Source organism: Mirounga leonina, unplaced genomic scaffold (assembly GCF_011800145.1).
Source record: "Mirounga leonina isolate KUSES-001 unplaced genomic scaffold, KU_Mleo_1.0 Mir_454, whole genome shotgun sequence".
Classification (NCBI taxonomy): Eukaryota; Metazoa; Chordata; class Mammalia; order Carnivora; family Phocidae; genus Mirounga; species Mirounga leonina.
In genome coordinates, this window is record NW_023270763.1 from 14,795,390 (window position 1) to 14,812,606 (window position 17,217).

At 40.3% G+C, this 17,217-nt stretch overlaps 1 protein-coding gene across 3 annotated transcripts in view; it reads right to left on the reverse strand.

The window, feature by feature from the left end:
• Positions 1-17,217, reverse strand: part of LOC117999523 (S-adenosyl-L-methionine-dependent tRNA 4-demethylwyosine synthase TYW1) — a 206,348-nt gene that overhangs the window by 160,322 nt on the left and 28,809 nt on the right. For all 3 annotated transcript variants that reach the window (XM_034988723.1, XM_034988724.1, XM_034988722.1), the window contains 2 exons: positions 10,233-10,350; positions 5,388-5,440 (listed from right to left, as the gene is read on the reverse strand). In XM_034988723.1, coding sequence (XP_034844614.1) covers positions 5,388-5,440; positions 10,233-10,350 — 171 coding nt within the window. The remainder of the gene's footprint in view (positions 1-5,387; positions 5,441-10,232; positions 10,351-17,217) is intronic.

Consider the following 17,217-nt stretch of genomic DNA (forward strand, 5'->3'; position numbering starts at 1 on the left):
GAATGTGGCTCTCAACAGATGTGGAATTTCAAGGCAGGAATTTTTTATGACAATTCGTCTCCACTCCTCCCAAATTACAACAAAGAAAATTTTTCTTTCTCAACACTTATAAATGAGATGCCACTCATTTACAAGTATATCTTGATTTTTCATTGTTCCAATTTAATAGTCTATAATTGTTTAGTACGTTAGCCCTATTTCAATAGGGTCATTTCCCTCGTTCTGTTATTATAGCTAAATAAGTCTGGCTTGCTATTACCTCTTGTACAGAATAACTTCTAATCTGTTTCTCTCTTAACTATAAACTTGTCCATTACAAGCAGGTGGAAGTAGCTCCTATTTCACTATGCCTTCTAATGCAGTAGTGCCTAAGCATCTTGTACAGAAATGCAAGCTATTTTAATATAAAGTACTTCCTTTTTTCTCTCCTTACATTACAGCTAGAGCAGAACACTGACTTTCTTAATTACATATGTGAAATTATATTTGTAAATCTGTGAATTTAATCTAGAACAGTAAAACGGAGGTTAAAAAACACTGGTTATAAGCAGCAGGCATTGAGTCTGACATTACCGAAAATCACTGGATTGGAAGAGACAAATACTGGATGTTAAAAGGGTTTATTAAAAAAAAAAGACAGTTGAGCACAAAAACAGGCTGAATGACAGAAGGTGCCAGAAGTGTCATCAGAATGTTCACGCCCCTAAGGGTGAAGGCAGAAAAACAGCAAAGAAAAGAAGGAAAAAGAGTTTCTCAAATATTCACAAACAACAGCAACAGGACTAGGGAGCAGACAGCACTAAAAGAATGCGCAGGGGAATGCTGAGAAGCTGGGATATTCTGAGAACAACAGGGGCTGGAGCAGTGGGCTCCCTGTTAAGGAGGGTCACCAACGGCACTGAAGCACCAAGCAATGGTCAACTATGGGTTCCGGCACTGAGGGCAGGGCCGTTCCAGGAGGGAAAGGAAGACAAAAGGTGGTTTCTTTGCCCCATACAAGAAGAGGCAGCAGTCATGATAGACAGGACACACAGAAATGCAACGTAAAAGACAGACATTAGGAGGTAGTAGTGTGAACTGAGGGTAGAAATTTTTAAGAACAGGAATAAAGAATGTAAAAAAGTCAAGCCTGCCTGGAGAAGAAAGTTTGGTTTATTTAGAACGGCCAGGTTTGAGCTAACCAAAACCACAAGAATAGATCTTTGTGGAGAATATTCTTTATGGGGACAGGACAGGTTGAGAAAAGGCCTGGAAGACAGCAGTGGAGGTCCTATGACACCAGAAGCCAAGATACCAGAGGCCTACAGCAACTCAGCTCCTGGCAGCTTGGCCGCCAACAGCAGCGGGAAAGTTAAACCATACATGTGATAAAGAACTAGTATCCAGGGGCACCTGGGTGGCTCAGGCAGTTAAGCTTCTGCCTTCGGATCAGGTCATGATCCCAGGGTCCTGGGATCGAGCCCCTCATGCATCGGGCTCCCTGCACAGTGGGGAGTCGGCTTCCCCCTCTGTCCTTCCCCCTCCTTGCTCATGCTCTCACACTCTCTCTCTCAAATAAATAAAACAAAATCTTTAAAAAAAAAAAAAAAAAAAAGAACTAGTATCCAGAAAACATAAACAACTCTTACAACTCAACAGTATAAAGGCAAAGAACCCAATGTTAAAACGGCCAAGGATCTGAATAGACATTTCTCCAAAGATGATTCACAAATGGCCAATAAGTACACATAAACAGAGTCAACACTTGTCATTAAGGGAAATGCAAATGCAAATCAAAATCACTGTAAGATAACCATTTCACATACACTAGGATGGCTATAATCAAAAAGATGGAAAACATCAAATGTTAGCAGGTTGTGGAGAAACTGGGACCCTCATACGATGCAGGTGGGAATATAAAATATAATAGTACAGCCACTTTGGAAAACAGTTTGGCAGTCCCTCAAATGATTTAAACATAGTTACCATGGGAGAGGGGGGTGGAGGGATGGGTTAGCCTGGTGACGGGTATTAAGGAGGGCACATTCTGCATGGAGCACTGGGTGTTATGCGCAAACAATGAATCATGGAACACTACATCAAAAACTAATGATGTAATGTATGGTGATTAACATAACATTATAATAAAAAAATAAAATAAAATAAAAATAATTATAGTTACCATGACCCACAAATTCCACTTGTAGGTATATAACCAAAGCACATAAAAACATGTCACACAAAAACTTGTACATATAATGATGTTCATAGAAGCATCATTCATAATATCCAAAACGTGGAAGCAAAACAAATGTCCACCAACTGATGGACAACAACAAAATGGGATATATCTATACACAGAATATTACTGGCCATAAAAAAGAAAGGAATACTGATATATATTATCACATGGATGCACCTTGAAAACATTATGCTAAGTGAGAGAAGCCACACACAAAAGGCCACATAATGTGCGAACGTCCAGGTGAGGCAAAGTTATAGAGATAGTAAGTAGATTAATGGTGCTTTAAGGCTGGGAGGAGAAGGGAGGATGAAGATGGACTGTTACTGGGTGCATGACTTCTTTCAGAGGGGACAAAAATGTTCTAAAGTTAGATTGTGATAATGTTTGCACAGCCCTGTGAATATACTAAAACCCATTCAACTGTGCACTTTAAATGCGGGAGATGTATGATAGGTAAATTATATTTCAATAAAGCTGTTTAAAAATGCCATCTTAGGGCGCCTGGGTGGCTCAGTTGGTTAAGCGACTGCCTTCGGCTCAGGTCATGATCCTGGAGTCCCGGGATCGAGTCCCGCATCGGGCTCCCTGCTCGGCAGGGAGTCTGCTTCTCCCTCTGACCCTCCCCCCTCTCATGTACTCGCTCTCTCTCATTCTCTCTCTCTCAAAGAAATAAATAAAATCTTTAAAAAAAAAAAATGCCATCTTATTTGGACCCATGGGATTTGAATTTATGGAAGTGACTGAGCGCCAGCCAACCTGGAGAGGCCAATGCCAATAAAAGAAGAAGACACTACTTACATTTCCCAAGACAAGGGGCACCCACACCACACAGGGTGACAGAGGAGCAGCAGGTTTGTTCAGGAGGCAGAGGGAGGAGCGAGGGGAAAGCCTAGACCTTTTATTGGGGTTTCCGCAGGAAAGGCAAGCCAGGACAGGGTAAACAATGCAGGATTGGCTTGTTTGAATAATTCAGGCTATAGCACTGTCTCTGGTCATCTGGTACCTGGCCCTGGGATAATGTAGAGCAGGGAAAATATTGGTATGGTGTGTGAGTTAGATAAGGAGGTAACTGAAGGCTAAAGATTCAGGATTGGTTGATTTGCATATGAAAGGTATACTCCAGGCAGGCTGTTGTTATCTTTAGGAATTAGCTAGCCCTGAGAGGGACAGTTTTCCCCAGGTCTGTAAGGCCCCCAAAAGCCAGAGCATCAAGAATACAGAAAATAAGAAAATATAGTTAATCTAACTGGCCCTGTGATGAATGGATGCCAAATAGACAAATACAGAATCTGAGGAAATAGAACAAATATATACAATAGAAATTCACAGGCTGATTCTAAAATTTATATGGAAATGCAAAAGACCCAGATGAGTGGAAACTATCTTGGAAATAAAAAAAAAAAAAAGACAGAGAACTTACACTGCATAATTTCAGACCGATTACAAAGCCACAGTTCTCAAGACAATGTGGTATTGGCATAAGGATAGACAAACAGACCAATGGAACAGAATAAGGAGTCCAGAAATGGGCCCACCCATTGACAGATGACCGATATTTTACAAAGGCCTAAAATAATTCAATGGTAAAAGGAAATTCTTTTCAACAAATGGTGCTAAAACACCTGATTATCCACATGGGAGCCAGGTAAAGGAATGAATCTTGACCTTTATCTCACACCATTCACAAAAATCAATTCGAGATGAAATCAAAGACCTAAACATAATAGTTAAAACTAAAGCTTCCAGGAAAAAAAAAAAAAACACAGAATATCTTTGTGACTCTGAGGTTGGCAAAGATTTCTTAATATATAAAAAGCACTAAACAAAAAAAAACTAAAAAAAAAACAAAATGCACTAACCATAAAAAGACAAACTGGCCTTTATTCAAATTCAAGACTGCAAAAGATACCATTAGGGAAATGAAAAGAGGAAGCCACAGATTAGGAGAAAATATTCACAATGCATACTGGGCAAAAGACTCATTTCCACAATATATGAAGGACTCCTACAAATCAACAATATAACGTCAAACAACCTAATTTGGGCAATAGACACTACACAAATAGAACAGCCAATGTGCACATGAAAAGGCGTGCCTCATCATCAGTAGTCATCTGCAAAATGCAAATTAAAACCACAATCATACCACTTTACACTCACTAGAATGGCTAAAATTAAAAAGATTTTCAATACCACAGGATGGCGAGAAAATGTTCCAACTGGAACTTTCAGAAATTGCCAATCCAAGTATAAAATAGTACAGCCACACTAAAAACAGACTGGGAGTTTCTTACAAAGGTAAAATATATACCTACCCTATGACTTAGCAATTCCTACTTTGGGATGTACCCAAAGGAAACTGAAACACGCTCATAACAAAGTGTCGTATAAGAAGGTTCATGGGAGTTTTATTCGTTAATAGCCCAAAACTGAAAGCAACCCCACTGCCTTCCAACAGATTAAAAACTGTGGTACGTTCACACTGTTGAATAGTACTCAGCAATAAAAATGAATAAAGTGCTGATATGTACTAATATGGATGAATCTCAGAAACATTATGTTGAGTTTAAGAATCCACTTGCAAAAAAAATACACGTTATGATTCCATTCATATGAAATTCTAGAACAGGCAAAACTAAACTAGTGACAGCAACTAGAACAACTGTTTCCTGGCTGTGAGGGAGGGACTACTGGCTAGAAATGGACACAAGTGAACTCATCAGGGTGAGGAAAACGGCCAATACATATCTTAATTTGGGTGGTGGAGAAGGGTTTTTTTGTTTTTTTAATAGTTTCTGATTTTTTTTTTTTTTAAGATTTTATTTATTTATTTGAGAGAGAGAATGAGAGGGGGAAGGGTCAGAGGGAGAAGCAGACTCCCTGCTGAGCAGGGAGCCCGATGCGGGACTCAATCCCGGGACTCCAGGATCATGACCTGAGCCGAAGGCAGTCGCTTAACCAACTGAGCCACCCAGGTGCCCGGGTTTTTTGTTTTTTGTTTTTTTTTTACATCCATCAATATATGAACTCATTTAACAAATTCATTCAAAATCATTACACTAAATGTAAATTATTCTTTAAAATGGTAAAATTCATTGGCTGCATATCAGAGCCACACAAAAGTTGCATAAAACAGAAATGACATTTAAATAAAAATAAATACCTTTGTCCATCTGCAAAGCTTCACTCCAGAGTGGCTCCCAATCAACTGATACCCTGAACAGAAAAACAAGGAACACAAAACTGAATTGATTCAAAGCCTCATATTAAACGGTGATTAAAAAACTGTAACAAAATCCTTTTTTGGGGGGTGCCTGGGTGGCTCAGTCGTTAAGCATCTGCCTTCGGCTCAGGTCATGATCCCAGGGTCCTGGGATCAAGCCCCACATCGGGCTCCCTGCTCGGAAGGAAGCCTGCTTCTTCTTCTCCTACCCCTCTACTTGTGCTCCTGCTCTCACTATCTCTCTTCTCTGTCAAATAAATAAATAAAATCTTTAAAAAAAAAAATCCTTTTTCTTTCCTTAAATAATGGCAGGCAACAACCCAGTGGCAGAATACACTAAAAGTTTAATTCACCAGAATGATAAAACACGTTAAAATGTATATGCATCTAATAACATAGACTAAAAATACAGAAGGAAACAATATGTTAATCCAAAATCATAGAAAAAAATTTTTAACATTTTTCAGTATCTAACAGATCCCACAGACAAAAACTTAGTAGATCTAAACAGCACAGTAAAGGTGACGAAGAATACATAGTACTACGCTCAACAACTACAGAATGCACATGCTTCTGGAGGACCCAAGGAAACTTTGTGGAAAAAAAAAAAACAAATGCTGGGCCATAAAGCAAAAGCAAGTAACAATATACTTCAAACAAACAACTAGGGAACTCTCACCAGTAACCTCTGAAAAAAGATGAAGAATCAGATGAGCAAAAGAAATACTGCCCCAAGAAGTGAAAAATAAAATTCTAGGAACAGTAACCAAACATGAATTCTCAGCACCACTCCATAACCTAGCATTTAAAATTCGTGAGCCACAGAAGACATGAAAAGCATGGAAAAGCCATGCCAAAGTAATCACATCCTTTTTTAATAAATTAGAAGAGCAAACAAGTAGAACATTCTGATTTCAGAAAGCATTTAATAAAGTTTTTCACGAGGCTTCAAGTAATAAGCCACAATTATGAGTCTCTTATACAAAAAGACTCTTGACTTGCAGACAAATGAGGCAAAAGGAGAAATATAGTCTGGATGATGGCATAAGTGGATCTGTGGCTGGTTAAATATCCATATTCACAGGGTGATGATTAATGGAACAATGTCAATTTGGATTAGAGGTCTCTGGTGGCCATATTACAGGGCTTTGTCTTTTATTCTCTTCCATATTTATGTAAATATCTTGCACATAAATAAGCAAAGCACTACTTATCTATTTGAAGGGGGAACTAGTCCAACTGAGTAACTAATCTCAGATGCAGAAAAAGCATTTAAAAGATTCCCAGAGAAAAATTCTAGTTCTTCTTTTGGATTCCTACATAATATGTTCTTCAAACCATCATCACAGAAATCACATTCTTATTAAATTAGCTCTTTATATCCTTCTCTTCCAAGATACATAGGGTTTTACAAAATTTTGCACTTAGGTAGGTATGAAGAAAACTGCAAAGTACAGAATGGAGAGACCTGTGGCTGACCACAATGCAAAGATAAGCCAAAAGTATGCAGCTGCTAAAAATCATAGTGTACAGTTCTGTTCTAACGAAGATTAAGTAACAGAGGATTTACTCTCCCACCTGAAATGCCAAAAATGGGACAAAATATATGAACCAACAGTTTCCAAGACATGAAACATCAGGTAACAAGGGACCGTAAGCTCAGGGAGATGGGAAACGAGCCCTACCATTACCAGAGCTTACTGCCTTGAAAGTTTCTAGGCCATGCAGCAGGGAGAGGCAATCCAAGAACAGCTCAGTATCCTCTCTAAGTTGAGGACATGGAAGCAAGAGTCCGGGGAGCCCACATGGCTAGACTTCGCAGAACTGAGTACCAGAGAGTAAAGAGCTACGCAGAGATTAAACTCAAGAACCTGCAGAGGATTTCCAGAAATATCTAGCTGAGTACTGCTTAGTGCACATGTGAGAGAAAAACTCACCAAGACTGAGAAAGAACCATCTGAAAGGCCTAGAGGTATGCCTGGTGCTCAGCTGGCTGGGAACTGTGCCTGTTCGTACCGGTCAGAGGCTTAAGATTCACAAGGCATTGAACAGAATACACAGAAGTGTTTTGCCCCAATAACCAGAAGTAATTAGCCATATAGTGAGTAAGCTCTGGTCTCACTTAACAAGTCATAAAAGCCAGATTAAAAGGCTCAAACTGTTTCCAAGTAACTGCTCTTCATCCTAGAACAAAGCTTAAGAATGTTTATAGGAATACAAAAATATCTAGCACCCAATAAGGTAAAATTAGATCTGGCATCCAATCAAAGATTACCAAGCATGCAACATGACCAATGAGGAAATAATCTAGCAACCAAACTGATCCAGAAATGACACAGATGTTGGAAGTACATTAAAACAGTTGTAACTGTAATTCGTAGGCTCAAAAAGTTAAGTAGAGACATGGAGACTATAAAAAGACCCAAACTCAACTTCTACAGATGAAAACTATAAATGCCCGGATAGAATTAATGGAAGATTAGACATTAGAGAAAAAAAAAATTACTAAATCATACCTGAAGACACAGCAACAGAAGCTACGCAAAAACGAATGGTAGAACAGAAAAAAGAATTTTAAATAATGAAAAGAACATCAGTGAACTGTAGGTCAGATTCATGTAACTGAAGTCCCCAAGGAAGAGAAGCAGTGACAGAAAAATATTTGAAGAAATAATGGCCAAAATTTGTCCAAATTTGATTAAAACTATAAATCCACAGAACCAGGAAGCTCAACAAGTCCCAAGTAAAAGCAACATGAAGAAAACTACATTGAAACACATTATAACTAAATTGCTCAAAATCAGTAATTAAGAGAAGATCTTAAAGGTAGCCAGGGGGTAAAAACATTACACTCAAAGGAACAAATGAAAGATGAGAACACAAGCCTCATCAGAGGCAATGGGAGCAAGTAGACAGTGGAACACCTAGAAAAGAAAAAGAAAAAAAGGTGTCAATCGACAATTCCACATCCATCAAATAATATCCTTCAAAAATGAAGGCAAATTAAAGCCTCTTTCAGATACACAAAAGCTGAAATAATTCATCACCAAAAAACCCACGCGACACGAAATGCCAAACGAAGCCCTTCGGGCAGAATGAAAGGGCTGCCAGAGAGAACACAGATCTACGCAAAGGAATGAAAAGCACCGAAGTGGTACCTGAGTCAATATGTAAGATTGTTACTAATTATTGACATCTTTGATAATTGGCTATTCAAGCCAAAATAATAACAGCATAGTGTAGGTTTATTAACACTTGGAAAAGTAAAAGGCATAACAATTGCTTAGAGGGAGGCAAGGGGAAAACAGGCATACTGCTACTGAAGCTGCTTCTCAGTTTATCACCTGAAAGATATACTGTGCTATGATACAGAGATATAGTGTAAAACCGCCAACAACCACTGAAGAACAAGACAGTGCTGTAAGTAATAAGCCAACAAGGATGTAACACTGAATCATAAAAAAAATAATCTAAAGAAGGCAGAAAACAGGAACAAAGGAAATCAAAGAACACATGAGACAAGTAGAAAACAAATAGCTAGATGAAAGATCTGAACCTATCATATAAAATCACTCTAAATAATCAATAGTCTGAATATCCTTATTAAAAAAAAGATTACATATATATTATATATTATACACACAAATATATACACATAACCTGAATATTCCTGTCTGTCCCCTCTAATAGGCTGGTTCCTTGAAGGAGATACTGTATCTTGTGTTTCTCTGCATTGCCAGACGTATCACATAAAAGGTTCTCAATAAATACAGAAAGACGGGAGTGAGGGAAGGAAGTCAGTCTACTGACTCCCAACTGACCACTCTTTCTTCTACAGGAAATCAATACTATTATTTGATCTCAACTTATAGCCTCCTTAGTAAGTGATGACCACAGAACCCCAGATAAACTTCTACATAAAACACTTCTAATTGATCTAGCCTATCAACATGAGCTTTTTTTCTGCATTTAGTAATTTCCCCTTAATAAACAATGACTCGTAAAGAAGCCCGCGATGCCATTTCCCATCTGCATACCTGAGCCACACTGATGCTAACATCCCAATAAACCAAGCAGACGGGAAATGCACTGGCCCAGCAGCCAACACACACGTGATCCACGGGAACAAGAGGGGGGCCCCCTGGACAGCGACACAGTGACAAAGAGACACAGCTGCTGGGCTAACCCCAGAAGGACCTCCTAAACCCTCTTTCCTCTCGGCAGTCCCTATCTTAGGCTTCCTCATTTAGGTATAAATTAGAAGGCTTAAGAGGGTAGTTAGAGCGCCCATTTTTAATTACACCTCATTAATAGCCTTTTTGATTTCGACTTGGTTAGATTTTAGTTCTTTTATTTCTCCTGAGCGCTGTGAAGTGTGCAAGACTGTTGAATCTCAGATCTGTACCTCTGAAGCAAGTAATACATTATATGTTAAAATAAAAAGAAGAAGGAAAAGAAGATAGCAGGAGGGGAAGAATGAAGGGGGACAATCGGAGGGGGAGATGAACCATGAGAGACGATGGACTCTGAAAAACAAACTGAGGGTTCTAGAGGGGAGGGGGGTGAGAGGATGATTAAGCCTGGTGGTGGGTATTGAGGAGGGCACGTTCTGCATGGAGCACTGGGTGTTACGCACAAACAATGAATCATGGAACTGTACATCAAAAACTAATGACATAATGTATGGGGATTAACATAACATAATAAAAATTTTTTTAAAATAAACAAAAAAATAAAAAAATAAAAAGAGGGTAGTACTGTGACCGCACTTCCTGAGGACAGCACCTTGTTTGGTGAGGGCTTCTCGGAGAGCAGGGGTTATCATAGCTCTTCTTTCACTGGCTTCATTCTTCACGGTGTTCCTGACCAGACTACTTTTCTCCTCCTGTTGCTCCTTTTCTCTCTGTATGACAATTGAAAGAACAAAAGTCAGACCTGGCAACGTGCGCTGAGAGTAACAGTACACCGCTCACGAACACAGAGCGTGGATGACAGGGCTCATCGCGAACCCTGGCCCATAACCCAGGCTCCTCCAAAGTGATTATGTTCCCAGTCAGACAATGATCGAAGAACTGCCAGTCTCATTTTTCTTTTTTCTTTCCAAAAAAGTAACTACATACTCAAACACATACACCCACAAAATGTAAATCAACAATCCACTTATCTGGATGTCAATTATTTTTAGCAATCCGAGTACAGACAGACAGCTGCCGAAATTCATCAAGTTATTTCTCTGAATTTCAATTTCCTCACCTGAAAAAGGAAGAAAGTAGCATCTGGGGAGCAGGGATGTGTTAAGATTAAAAGAAATAAATCACCAGGCACTATGCCTGATATATAACAGAGTTCAATAAAATGTAAGACTGCTGGTAATTATATCTGCAAACCCCCAAAACAAATCAAAATAGTGCTCTGAGCTGCTCAGCCATTTGCTCGGAGACCAAATTACTCCTCCACCTGCCGCCCTGATGGCTCCTTCTAGAAGATCCTGTGGGGAAAATGTGTCTTCAGTGAAAAAAAGAAATCTGAAGGATAATATAAGACTGATTGTATTTCCTTTTGACTCTGGCCCCTAGAAGATTCAGCAGCATGCTGATGACTGTGTAAAGCCTCGTATCATGCTTGTCTTGGATTCCCTGTAAGTGACTTCATATTGCATGATGATCTTCACCCTTTACACTCATTTCTTCCTCTTTTTAAATCTTACCACATATATATATTTTTTAAGTTATCTCAACGTCTTTTTGCAAGGTGATAGAATGCTAATCAATTAATTCCAAGGCAACACACAATGTCTGTGTTACACTTTAGAGGAAACACTCGCCAGATCTGACTAAGAGCTGCAGAAATTCAACATAATTCACCTTGGCAGCAGCCCCACCACCAAGCCCATTTTCAGTGCCCAGTCCCTAGTGAATCAGTAAGCAAACTTATAGTAATATCCTTTCTACCTAAAAGTGAAAACATCTCACAGATCACAGGATGACTGAAATCTGCAGCCAACTAATACAGAAGGGAGGATGGTCTGTGTTTGAAGCTGGACAGCAGGTGACAGGGATTCACCGTATCATTCGGTCTACTTTTGGGAACATTCAAAGTCCTCTATACAAAAAATGTAAAACAGATTATAAATTTTTTAGAAAGAAACAGAAAGATAAGCCAAAGAAACCTGGAGGTAACTTCTCTACCTTCTCTGTTTCTTCAACGACTTGCTCCAAAATTGGAAGTCAGTGAAAAAGTATTTTAGAGACTCAAAGGTATCAAATGAGAAACAATAAACCCACAGTTAGTTGTATCTGTCTTAAAGTCAGCATTCCTAATTACTAAATATAATCCAAATGCAAAGCTAATGAACAATTTTGCTTCTGTTAATACAGTTCTCAACTACACATTTTCAGATAGAGGTGAAAAAATTTATAAACAAACATCAATGATGTGTTCTCATCCATTATAAAAGTAATCAGTTTAATGCTGGGTATTTTATTTAAAAAATTTAAAAGTTTCAGTTACTCTTTTAAAATATTTAAAAACAGAGGCACCTGGCTGGCTCACTCATTAGGCGTCTGCCTTCAGCTCAGGTCATGATCCCAGGGTCCTGGGATTGAGCCTCACATCGGGCTCCCTGCTCAGCGGGAAGCCTGCTTCTCCCTCTCCCAATCCCCCTGCCTGTGTTCCCTTTCTCACTGTGTCTCTCTCTGTCAAATAAATAAATAAAACCTTTAAAAATAATAATAATAAAATAAAATATTTAAAAATAGGGGCACCTGGATGGCTCATTCGGTTCAGCGTCTGACTCCTGATTTCGGCTCAGGTCATGATCTCAGGGTTGCAGGATCAAGTCCTGCACTGGGCTCAGCACTGATGGAGGAGCCTGCTTGGGATTCTCTCTCCCTCTCCTTCTGCCCCTCCCCGCTCTGCTCTCGTGCTCTCTCTTGCTCTCTCTCTTTCTAAAAATAAAAATAAAAATATAATCTTTAAAAATAAAAGAATCCTTTGGCTTTTTTTAAGTCTATTTCAAATCTAAAAGCAAAGATGTGAGCTTAAATAGGAAGTCTGTGGTGGAGCAAGATGAATTGACCTTGACCTCGACAGCGTTAAAATGTCTCTGGGGTGGGTCGCCTGGGTGGCTCAGTCGTTAAGCGTCTGCCTTTGGCTCAGGTCATGATCCCAGGGTCCTGGGATCGAGCCCCGCATCGGTCTCCCTGCTCCGTGGGAAGCCTGCTTCTCTCTCTACCAGTCCCTCTGCTTGTGTTCCCTCTCTCGCTATGTCTCTCTCTGTCAAATAAATAAATCTTTAAAAAAGTAAAATAAGGGCGCCTGGGTGGCTCAGTTGGTTAAGCGACTGCCTTCGGCTCAGGTCATGATCCTGGAGTCCCGGGATCGAGTCCCGCATCGGGCTCCCTGCTCAGCAGGGAGTCTGCTTCTCCCTCTGACCTTCCTCCCTCTCATGCTCTCTGTCTCTCATTCTCTCTGTCTCAAATAAATAAATAAAATCTTTAAAAAAAAAAAAAAAAGTAAAATAAATGTTTCTGGGATAATTCCACAACAAGTTCCTAGAACTCCCTACTATTCATGCAAAAATGGCCAGGAGGTAGCAATATCTGTTCTCAAAAACCTCTGTTACCACAAAACATCACCAGCTTATCTGCTTACCCCAAAGGCCACATAAATCCAAAATTGGATTCAGAGCTCCAGAGACACCCTCTTGTGGTTAAAAAACAAAGTCTGAGCCCTATGAAATGAATACTCCTAAAAAGGATGGTCATGGAACATCATCCATGTCCCATTACTACAGAAGTTATCTATGATAAAATAAGAGTGTAGCTACTCCATTTCAACCATGTAGATACAAAATTTATATGGGAAAGCGATCAGAGGCCATGATGAAAGGTCTTGAGCATTCAGGACAAACATTTATCCTTCTTTGTCTCTATGGCAGTTTAGTCCCCCACTTTCCATATGCAGCAGTTACTTTATTTCTGAAAAGAAAGGCAAGGAAGTGCAAAGCACCACTCCCCAAGGAAGTGCAAAGCACCACTCAAACTCTAATTCTAATCTCCTGGGTGCACACATTGTTCACAGTTTGCCCAGAATACAATAATATAACAAACATACATGTATAGCTGTTACACAACCTAACCGAAATATGTGAAAATTCCACAACTGGTCAACCTCGATTCCTCCCTCCCCCGTATGCCCCATTAGACAATGAGTGACCAAGTTCTAAAGCTTTAATTCCCACAGATTGGCTCACTCCATCCACAATGCCCTGGTTTCTCTGAAGGACAGGACAACTGCAAAAGCTAGCCCAACTATCTCCTGGTCTCCAACCTGTAACTCCATCGCTTCCCAACTCCCAAACCCATCACACCTGCCCTGAAAGAAAATGCACGTCCTCTCCAAGCTGCTGCTTCCCGACTTGCAAAAAGGAAAGCTGATTATAAGCTAACTTCCTAGGCATTTAGGAGAATGACTATAAATAAGTGAAAAGTCCTTTAAAAATAGACGATATCAATCTCACATAATCATGGGAGCAAAAGTGGTGCTAATTTTCTTTTAAAAAGAAGATATTAAACAATATCACCTAATTCATTTTCATACCATCATCCCAGAAACCACAGTACCATCCCAATTATCACCTAGGAAATAAACAAGGCCAAAAAGAAGTCATCCGTTAACGATTTGAAGGTAAAATTCCACCTAGCCAGGTGCCAAACAGGTGTTTTGCCACGAACAAGCTTTTCATTACCAAAGCATACAGACATTTCTTCTGGGAAAAAGAATCCTTCTGATTGTTTAAATCTGTTTATTTTGTTGATCCTTAGTTTATCACCCGGTGATTCCCTTCCTTATCAAGTCATGCAGAAAACAGTCGCCAGGTTCTCTAGAGAGGTTATTTTTCTATACCTTGCTTGCCTAAGCCCAGAGCCTTGCTGGCACATGGTGGGCATTCAGTAAATGCCTGGCCGAATAAATAAATGCCTCAAAACTTCCAGACAGCTATCCTAGCTCTAGAAAAGCAGATTTCACTTCTCTCGGTAACTGATTCTACATCTGGCAACTTTCAATATTAAAAACTCTCCTTCAGGTACTGAAACTAAATCTCCTTCTGCTATAATTTAACTCCCTTTCTGCAGGTTCCTATTTCTCTAAGAAAGGAACCCACCTATATACCACTTACTTGTCCCAGCTCCGTTTTTAAATGACAAGGTTTCAATGGGACTCAGAGTTTTTCTGTTCACTAGGTTTTAAGGATGCTTTCTGGACTTTCTGAAAAGCACTCTGACCAGATGTGTCAAATGGTTTTCCTCTGACCCAGTGATTCTATTTTGGATAACCTGACTTAAGAAAATAATTCCAGGGACGCTTGGGTGGCTCAGTCGATTAAGTGCCTGCCTTCGGCTCTGGGCATGATCCCAGGGTCTGGGATCAAGTCCTGCATCCAGCTCCTTGCTCAGCAGGGAGCTTGCTTCTCCCTCTCCCTCTGCTGCTCCCCCTGCTTGTGCTATCTTTCTCTCCCTGACAAAACAAATAAAATCTTTAAAAAAAAAAAAAAAAAAGGGCGCCTGGGTGGCTCAGTCAGTTGAGCGACTGCCTTCGGCTCAGGTCATGATCCCAGGGTCCTGGGATCGAGTCCCACATCGGGCTCCCTGCTCTGCGGGGAGCCTGCTTCTCCCTCTCCCACTCCCCCTGCTTGTGTTCCCTCTCTCACTGTGTATCTCTCTCTCAAAATAAATAAATAAAATCTTTAAAAAAATAAAATAAAATAAAATAAAATAAAAAAGAATTCCAGAACTCACTGTAATAGCGCTCCTGGCTACACAGGCCAGGGGTAAGACAGGCTGGTTTAAAGGCAGTGTCTTGGGGTTGAAGGGATGTGTCACCTGTTTCTGGGTGAATTAAATATCTAAAGCCTTAAAAATAATAATGAAAGAACAGCTTCATGTTATTCCACTGCGGTACTATGCAACTTTATAATCAGAACTGGACACACTGAGATCCCTTCATAAACTGAAATGCTTCTCTGGTGAGTAATTACCAAGCATTCACCATTTATTTCCAAAACTAATGATACTGATATCACTGTCTGCTAAACTGGAACATGCTGTGGGGAGTATTTAACAACATTTATTTACTGCAGAAGAAAAAAAAAAAAAAGGAACATTCTGCTCTACATTTATAAATCACAACCATGAGAAAAACAAAAAATAAACAACCTAAGAACTGTCAGGCTCTGGCTGACTCCTTGTGGCCTACCCAAACTCTTCAGATTCTCTTCTAAAAACCATTTCTCCCCTGGAGGGTGAAACAAAGAGATGAGTCTAGGCTTGACCCCACCACCTACCAGCCTGCCAGACATCTGACTTTGGACAAATTGCTTTACTTCTCTAAACCTGCTTCCTACCCTGTAAAATGGTAAAACGGAGACAATAATAGTATGGATATCAGGGTCAATGTGAGGACTGAATGAGATAATCCAATGTGTACTTTGATTTCTCCTAATATCCGGTATCTGTACTGGAATTACCCTTTCCCCATACCCCTAACCCATCCATCCTATTCGATCAAATCACATTGCTTCCCAATGCCTGTAGGTTAAAGGTCACACCCCCATGACAGAGAATGAAAAGGCCTCCAGTATCTTGCCCCTGCCTTCCTTCTCTACTTCACTCCACACCTCCCCACCCCCACTTGAAACTCCAGATATACCAAACTGTTTAAGAGTTCCCCAAACATGCCATGTTCCCAGACACGCCACCCCTCTGCTTCTGCATCTGTCTTCTTAACCTTCCAACATTTCACATGTTGGCTCACCTGTTCGAATTCTCTTCAGCCCTAGAATCACTATCTTGGATCTTGCTACAGAAGAAGGGAGACAGAACACCATGGTGGTATACCAGTCGGACCAAACTCATCCTGTTTGAAGACACCTTCTTTTTTTTTTTAAAGATTTTATTTATTTATTTGCGAGAGAGAGAATGAGAGACAGAGAGCGTGAGAGGGGGGAGGGTCAGAGGGAGAAGCAGACTCCCTGCCAAGCAGGGAGCCCGATGCGGGACTCGATCCCGGGACTCCAGGATCATGACCTGAGCCGAAGGCAGTCGCTTAACCATCTGAGCCACCCAGGTGCCCCAACCAGTCAGCTTTCTTTTCTTTTTTTTTTTAAAGATTTTATTTATTTATTTGAGAGAGAGAGAATGAGAGAGAGCACATGAGAGGGGGGAGGGGCAGAGGGAGAAGCAGACTCCCCGCTGAGCAGGGAGCCCGATGCGGGACTCAATCCCGGGACTCCAGGATCATGACCTGAGCCGCAGGCAGTCGCTTAACCGACTGAGCCACCCAGACGTCCTAGCATGTCTCTTCTAACACTAAGAACATTTTCCTAAAGAATCACAATGTCTTAATCACCCAAAAAACTTCTTATTGATTTTTTTTTTTTAAGATTTTATTTATTTGAGAGAGAGAGCACATGAGAGGGGAGGGTCAGAGGGAGAAGCAGACTCCCTGCCGAGCAGGGAGCCCGATGCGGGACTCGATCCCAGGACTCCAGGATCATGACCTGAGCCGAAGGCAGTCGCTTAACCGACTGAGCCACCCAGGCGCCCCGAAGACATCTTCTTATACGATAATAGTTCATAGTTACCAAGTACACACTACATGGCAGGCAACAAAATAATGTGCGTACGTGAATGAACTTCATCTTCACAACAACTTTATAAGCAGTTGTTTTTATTATCTCTCACTTTAGAGATGACAAAACAAAAGGACA